The following is an 8180-nucleotide window of genomic DNA, read 5'->3' on the forward strand; positions in this document are numbered from 1 at the left end:
CTCAACTCAACTTTATTTATATAGCACATTTAACATGACAAGTCAACCAAAGTGCTTTACAAGTTAAAAACAAAGAGCGAACAGTGCAATAAAAACAAAACAATAGCATACAATGAAATAAGCACGAAAAGAAAAAGCAATTATTACCAATAAAGGAAGTCAGGTGTCGCTAAAAGCCAGGGAGAAGAAATACGTTTTTAAGAGGGATTTAAAAATAGATATTGACTGGGCAGCTCGGATGTGAATAGGCAAGTTATTCCAGAGCCTAGGGGCAGCTGCCGCAAAGGCCCGGTCACCCCTAGTTGTTCTGTTTGTTGCTAACTCAGTCAACAGCAACTGGTCAGCGGACCTCAGGGCTCTGGCTGGGGAGTAGTCGGAAATGAGTTCTGAGAGTGATGGGGGTGCCGTCCCATTCCTGATTTTAAAAACATACATCAGAATCTTAAAATTAATTCGGAAGCGGACAGGGAGCCAGTGGAGTGAAGCCAAGACTGGTGTAATATGGTCACGTTTCTTTTTGCCGGTGAGGAGGCGGGCAGCGGCATTTTGGACCATCTGTAGGCGTCTAAGTAGTGCTTGATCTATACCGACATACAGGGAGTTACAGTAGTCCAACCTAGAGGAGATGAAAGCATGGATAACCTTCTCAAGGTCGTTATGGGATAAATATGGTTTGATTTTTGCTAAAAGTCTGAGGTGAAAGAAGCTGGTTTTGATGACAGAACTAACCTGTTTGTCCAATTTGAAAGCTGTGTCAAAAATTACACCGAGGTTTTTAACGGAGGAGTGAATGTATGGACTAAGGGGACCAAGGATGTCAGAGGGGGGGATAGGAGAGTGTAGACCAAAGGTGATAATTTCAGTTTTACTGTCATTGAGATTAAGGAAATTTGAGGCCATCCATGATTTAATATCTGCCAGGCAGTTTTGCAGTAACTGTAGTGGGTTGTAGGCTGGGTCGTTGTATTTTGACTTGAGGGGCAGGTAGAATTGAATGTCATCAGCGAAGCAATGAAATGAAATATTATGTTGTGTTATGATTTCTCCTAGGGGCAGAATGTACAGTAAAAATAAAATGGGTCCCAGGATCGAGCCCTGGGGGACCCCACAGGTGAGAGGGGCCTTACTAGAAGAGAATTCCCCAAGCTTCACGGAAAAACTCCGGTTTGTTAAGTAGGATTTGAACCACTGCAGGGCGGTACCAGTGATGCCTATACTTTGTTCGAGGCGAGATAATAAAATATTATGGTCAACCGTGTCGAATGCAGCCGTCAGGTCAAGAAGAACCAGAACAGCTGGGCAGCCGTCATCTACAGTTAAAAGGAGATCATTAAAAACTCTTAAGAGTGCCGTTTCTGTACTGTGGCCTGGTTTAAAACCAGACTGGAACTTTTCGTGAATACCATGGGTGGTTAAAAACTGCTGCAACTGTGCGTACACTGTCTTTTCTAAGACCTTCGATAAAAAAGGCAACTGGGAGATGGGTCTAAAATTTGATAAGACAGAGGGGTCCAGATTTTTTTTTTTTATTAAAGGCTGCACCACAGCATGTTTGAAGACAGCTGGGACGCAACCTGTGATGAGACATGTGTTAATGATAGATAAAATTGTAGGACCGACAGAGCTAAAAACATCTTTAAGAAGGCGAGAGGGAATACAATCAGATGGACAGTTTGTGGGGCGTAGGTGACTGACTATATCCGACAGTGCAGTGAGGGGTATAGGGTCAAAATTCTCAAGAGATGCATGGCAGAGGGGAGGAACTGGGGAAAGAATGGCAGGCGTGTGAGCTGATCTAAGGGTTGCAATTTTATCAATAAAATATGTTAAAAAGTGCTCACAGAGGGTGGGTGATGGCACAACAGACGGTATAGTGCATGGATTAATTAGGGAATTAAAAACATTAAAAAGAACCTGGGGTTTGTGGCAATTAGTTGAAACTATGTTTGAGATGTGTTCTGTTTTGGCACGTTTGACCGCGTTCTGATAATCAGAAAGACAGCAACGTAAGATCTCTAGTGAGACATGCAATTTGTCTTTTTGCCATTTTCTCTCAGCTTGCCTACAAGCTCGTCTGAGAGCGCGGGTGGAATCATTGAGCCATGGCTCATAAAGTGTCTTTGTGCGTGTGGTCCTGAGGGGAGCAACAGAATTCAAAATATCAGTGCATGTTTGGTTAAAACTAGAGATTAGTATCTCAGCACTGGGATCACTAATACAATCCAGGGTGGGGAACGATGTAGCATCAAACATAGCAGAGAATTGTAATGGAGTTGAGGGTTTAATTGCACGTGAGCGTCGTGTGGGAGCAGATGAAATAAGCTCTGCACATGGAATAGAAATAGTGAATAGGACAGGAGTATGGTCAGAAATGGTTGTAGATATGGGGGACAGTGTAACGGGGGAAACAGATAGTCCATAGGACAAAACAAGGTCCAGTGTATGGCCCTTTTCGTGAGTCGGGACATTTACAGACTGGGTAAGATTAAAACAATCCAAAAGATTTAGGAATTCCTTAACTAAGGGTTTAGACTCACAGCATACATGCACGTTAAAATCACCAGTTAAAAGTATGTGGTCATATTTCACCATAATTCCAGAGAGAAAATCACTAAAATCATTTATGAAGTCCTTGTTGTATTTTGGAGGCCGGTATATTACTGCACAAAAAACAGGGGATGACAGGCTCAATTCAAAAGACTGCAGTTCGAAACTGGGGTAACTGGCTTCAGATTGGATCAAATGGCATTTATAGGTATCTTTGAATACTGAGGCTGTGCCACCACCAGTACCACCAGTGGTACGTGGGGAGCTGAAGAAGGTGCAGCCAGGGGGAAGCAGTTCAGAATAAGACACACACTCGCCAGCGTGGGACCAGGTTTCAGTTAAAAACATAAAATCCAAGTGTCGTGAGGTAAAAAAGTCATTTAAAATAAAGGTTTTGCTTGTGAGTGATCTGGTGTTAAACAGGACCATGTTAAGGTTAACCACTGGGCTAGGACGGGATGGGGCACGCTTTAAAGCACGGAGATTGGTGTGACCAATGCCACGGCTATAGCAGGGAACATCCAACTTTGGATGTCTAATGCTAATTAATGTTGGGATGTAGGATGGGTAGGTGATTTGACGGGTGGAAATAGCTATTACAGGTTGTGATAGTGGAGTGACATGCTTTACAAGACCACCTGGCCATGAGGGGGAGCAAGCATGGTATTGGGCGAGAATTTGCTGTGAACCGGAAGTAAATCGGGAGTAACCGGAAGTACTTGTATCTGCGGTGTAAACATACTGGTCGTTTGGAAGTGAAAGTGAAACAGACAGTCAATGGAGTGGCTGTATAGACGCAGCGCGTCGCAAATTAAATGCGAGCATTTGGGACCCATATCTGCTTAGATGCAGGCCGTCAGACATATAATAAGTGGGGCGGTCCCAAAACAAAAAGAAGTTTGAAATGAAGACAATGTGAGAGGGACCTGCTCCAACATCAAGTTCAACAGCCACTTCATAGGGACCTGTCAGAAAACGCCAATTCGCTCGCATGAAAAACCCTTCCAACCAGCCGATTGGAAGTACTTCAGCTCTCATGCAGATAAAAATACCTGAATGTATGAGTGCAAAATAAACACTCAGCATTCCATCAAACTGCTGGCGTTTAAAGAAAAACGCCATTCCCACTGTAAACGATGCAAAACATTTGGAGAGAAAAATCGTCTTGTTGGACACGTCACATCACACAAATGGTTTAATTAGACCTTAGGGTTCATACAGGTGCTGGATGAACCACACTGTGGGGACAACGTGCAGCATGTCTCACTCACTTGGAGGTTGTCCTGTGGGAGGTTGACCCGTCCCGGGGGGGCAATGCAGCCCCAGGCCCTGCTTCTGTAGCCTGGTCCTCCTTTTCTCCTCCCACTCCTTCTGGATCTTACAGACCTTCTCCGCTATCAGGTGGTAGTACTCTGCCTAGGCAGGGGGGAAGGGGAAAGATAGAAGAGTAGGGCAGGGGAGAGGAGGGGAAAGACAATTAGGAGAGTGGAATACAGCAGGAATAAGACAAAAAAAGTTCTAAGTTAAAGTCATACTGCCGTAGTATTGCCACAGTATTTGTTCTAACTACGTACCGTATATACATTTCCATTGCCTATGTTGTTTGTCAAATTGTCTAAAAAACACATGCATGTGAAAAATATATCAGATCAAGATTATATCAAAATATCAATTAATAAATGTATCTAAAAGGTTACATACAGTAGTATGACTTTAAGAGTCTTGGGAAAATGTTTTTGTTCCTGTCTTTGTCCCATATAAATGTGGAAGTGGGCTGTAGTAGCAGCCAAGGGAAAACAACACACAGGTCCTGTTACAAGATAACAACAAGATGTACAGAAGAGGTGGAATAACCTGGGAGGGCGAGGTATCAATTCAACACCCATCTCAGGCATTTTACTGAATTTGTCAACATCACGTCATACATTATGTTACTGCTCATTCACTCACTGGCCTGTGACACCTCCAAAATACATTTTTACAACAAATGTCTTATTCATGTCAGTGATTATTAATATTAGAGGATATCTCATAATGTTGCTTACTCTGCTGTTGGCCGATTCATACATGTCTCCCTCCATCTTCCTGGCATAGGCCACCAAGTTCTCTATCCGTCTGTCTTTAAGGGCGGCGGGATCTTTGATAGGAATGATTTTCTGGACACTGTGGGAGAGAAGAGATAGAGGTGTGGTGTTAGAGGAAAACCAGGTAAACCACTGGGGCTACATTATATAGAGATGATGTTCCCAGTCCCTTACATTCTGTACACTATGTGGTCTCTCACGTCCTGTGTGTGGTCCTCATGCCAGCTCTTCCTCACGCCCGGGGCGGAGGGAGGGTCGCCCGTCACCATTGAACCCACGTCATCGTTCATCAGCCTGAGCCAGGGAGAAATAAAACAAAAATATATTCATCCGTTGTAGCGCTAGTGTGTGTGTGTGTGTGTGTGTGTGTGTGTGTGTGTGTGTGTGTGTGTGTGTGTGTGTGTGTGTGTGTGTGTGTGTGCGTGCGTGTTTGTATGTGTGATATTCTCCATCTCAACGTTTCCTAAACTTTTTAGCAAAAGACATTTTTGTGCTTTTACCCCTCAGGCCAGGAACACATTTATTTGTATTACAGTAGGTACAGTATGTAGTAGCCTACAGTAGTTTTTGGAAATCTTTCTATGAAAGCCAAAGGTGTAAGGCAAGCTATCAAATAGTTTTGGGAATTTTGTTTCTAGCTGCTACAGAGTAATTGTTTTCCAGAAACAGTGGTTTAAAAAACTCTATATAAAACCTAAAGACTTCAGAGTCTTGCTCAAGGACTCTTTGACGCTAACTCTGGGGAAACTTGGGATCGAACTGGGAACCCTTTGGGAACCCTCTGTGTTCTAATGACGGTTTCTCTACCCCTGAGCCACTGCCGCCCCCTGGTCATTGAGGGCAGGCGAGTGCTATGCTACGGTAAGTGCTATGGGTTAAGGTGGAGTCTGAAGAGGTGAGTCTTCAAACCACGGTGGAAGCTAGGGAGTGAGTCTGTTGTTGTAAGTGCAACGTGGAGTTTATTCTGCAGTTTGGGGGCCAGGAGGACGAGTAGATTTCTGTCCACTAGTTTTTAGTGAGGGTTCTGTCAGCATCCCTGTGTTACCTGATCTGAGTGAACGGGTGGGGTTGTAGGGATCGATCAGGCTTTGGAGGTATGGAGGAGCCGTACCTTTGGCTGCTTTGAAGGCCAGCATCAGTGTTTTTTAATCTGTGCGGGCAGCAACCGGGAGCCAGTGGAGGGAGCGGCGAAGAGGGGAGACTTTGTGTGAATTTTGTCTGGTTGAAGACCATGTCGTGCCGCGGCATTTTGGATCAGTTGAAGAGGAACATTCTGTTAATGAGGCTGGTGGCTACACAGGTGTCATGAAGTGTTTTGTTGTGATGTGTCCATGCTCTCACCCCTGGCTGTTGACGTTGTCATGCATCCTGGTGTCCTGTAGCAGGCTGGCCTGTTGACTCTGAGGAGAGGCCCCACCTCCTCCCATTGGATTATCACCTGGACACAGAGAGGGCCAGAGGGGGAGCAACATTAGGATCATTTGGGCTTTTTAACCGAGTTCTTAAAGGTGTCATGTCAAGCCCCGAAAATGTACATTATGATACAGTAGGTCACGTGGTCTCTCTGTAAACACTCTGAAAATAGTCCAAAAGTCTCTCTGCCTATCACCCGTAAAACAAATAAAATATCACTTCCTTGTAAAATGCGTGGCCACACCTGAACAAGAATTACAACAGCACCAAGCGTATCCCATAATACACCTCTGCAACCCACTAAAGGCATATTTAAAGGCACATACCCCTGGCCCTGAGGGGGTGGTGGAGAATAGTGAAAACAGACACCAGGAAAATGGAAGTATTCCACAATAGATGCCTCAGACGAATATGCCAGAACTTTTGGCCGAATCAAATTTCAAACAACGAACTGTACAAAAAACAGGGAGCCGGAGCATCACCAAGGACATAACTCAGAGACGCCTGAGATGGCTGGGTCAAGTGCTTAGAATGGAGCAGGACCACATTACAAAGGTGGCCTTAAGATGGACCCCGCCAGGCAAAAGAAAACCTGGAAGGCCCAAAACCACCTGGCGCAGAACTGTGACACAAGAGCTGGAACAGATGAACCTGTCATGGGGAGAGGCGCAACATGCTGCCAGGGATCGAATGCAATGGAGATCGCTCATTGAAGCCTTATGTCCCATAGGGGACGAAGAGGAGTAAGTAAGTAAGTACCCCTGGCCCTGTGTATATACACACGCTCTCGCGATCGCCCTCGGAAAATACGGTAAAAACACTGAAAACGCTGGCGGGATTAATTCATAAATAGTCCTGCAGGGAGACACCATTGAGAAACCTTGATGTGGAAAACTGATATGAGACACTGACACTGAGGAGAGACGATACAGAGCACATGAGTTATTTTCTCAATACATCATGTTCAATATGCAAGGGGTCAGAGGGTCACCTTTCTCCTGTAGAGGTTGTAGATGTGTGGAGACATTCTTCAGGTCAGATTGCTCCAGGCTGCCATGTTGGAACGTCTCATCTTCCTTTTCAACCTCCATCTTCATCCTCTTACTTTCAACCTCCTGATGATCTTCAGACTCACTATCCACAAACGGTTCCTACAATAATGATGACAAGGCTTATTTAGATAAGCATTTGATCTAAATAATAGACTAAATAATAGACTAGACTAGACTAAGCTACAGTAATTCTCTGTTCTAGCCCTAATGACCACAGGTGTGTACAAACATAACGTTCACCTCTTTGATGTCCTCCATTTTCACAGAGTTCCTCTCCCACTGTGAGAGTTTGGTGTCTTCATTGACCTGGACCATGGTGTGTTTCTGCAGTGCTGGGTCAGTGTAGTGTTGCCTGACATGACTCTCACAGTAGGAGGCGCTACACGTCACACAGGTCTTGACGGCTCGGAGCTTGAGGCCGGAGCAGATATCACAAGCTACATCTCCTGGTCCAGCTTGTGGCAGAGTGGGACAGGCTGGACTAAAGCTGGTCTCCTGGAGAGCCTGCAGTGTCCAGTCCAACGCTAAGTTAACAGAGAGTACAGGACGGGTTGGGTAGCTGGTCATACACTGGGGACACGCATAGTCCCCAGTTGGGCTTGGCTGGGACCAGTAATTATTGATGCAATGATTGCAGTAACTGTGTCCACAGGGAATGGAGACAGGATTCGTCAGAATGGAAGAACACAAACTGCAAACTCTGTGTCCTCATTATTTTTCTTAAAACTCACTTCTATCACACTGCTTTTTGGAGCTGTGTGGAACAAGCTCCCTATAGGCAGCAATGTGTGTCCACACAAGTCTGTGTCCAGTCAAGTTTGAACAGGATTTGCGCATGCGCGACCGCACGCACGCACGCACACGCGCACGCACAGTCGCACACGCACACACACACACACACACACACACACACACACACACACACACACACACACACACACACACACACAGCTCGAAGGACCGAACGAACACTTGGAGAGGAGAATGTGGCAATTAGCAAATCTACAAACTCACAATAGTCGCATCCCGGCCGAAATTGTACAAACCCGTGGCACGGAGGGACACAGTTTGATCTTGGAAATCT

At 45.2% G+C, this 8180-nt stretch overlaps 1 protein-coding gene across 1 annotated transcript in view; it reads right to left on the minus strand.

The window, feature by feature from the left end:
* Positions 1 to 7780, minus strand: part of LOC308292876 (uncharacterized protein) — a gene marked incomplete at its 3' end in the record, with an annotated part of 30433 nt that extends 22653 nt beyond the window's left edge. The window contains exons 1-3 of the mRNA XM_080735299.1: positions 7337 to 7780; positions 7036 to 7195; positions 5973 to 6069 (exon numbers count right to left, since the gene is read on the minus strand). Coding sequence (XP_080591425.1) covers positions 5973 to 6069; positions 7036 to 7195; positions 7337 to 7663 — 584 coding nt within the window. The 5' untranslated portion in view covers positions 7664 to 7780. The remainder of the gene's footprint in view (positions 1 to 5972; positions 6070 to 7035; positions 7196 to 7336) is intronic.
* Between the last annotated feature and the right edge of the window lie 400 nt (positions 7781 to 8180).

Source organism: Nannobrachium achirus (assembly GCF_963921795.1).
Source record: "Nannobrachium achirus genome assembly, chromosome: 10".
Lineage (NCBI taxonomy): Eukaryota > Metazoa > Chordata > Actinopteri > Myctophiformes > Myctophidae > Nannobrachium > Nannobrachium achirus.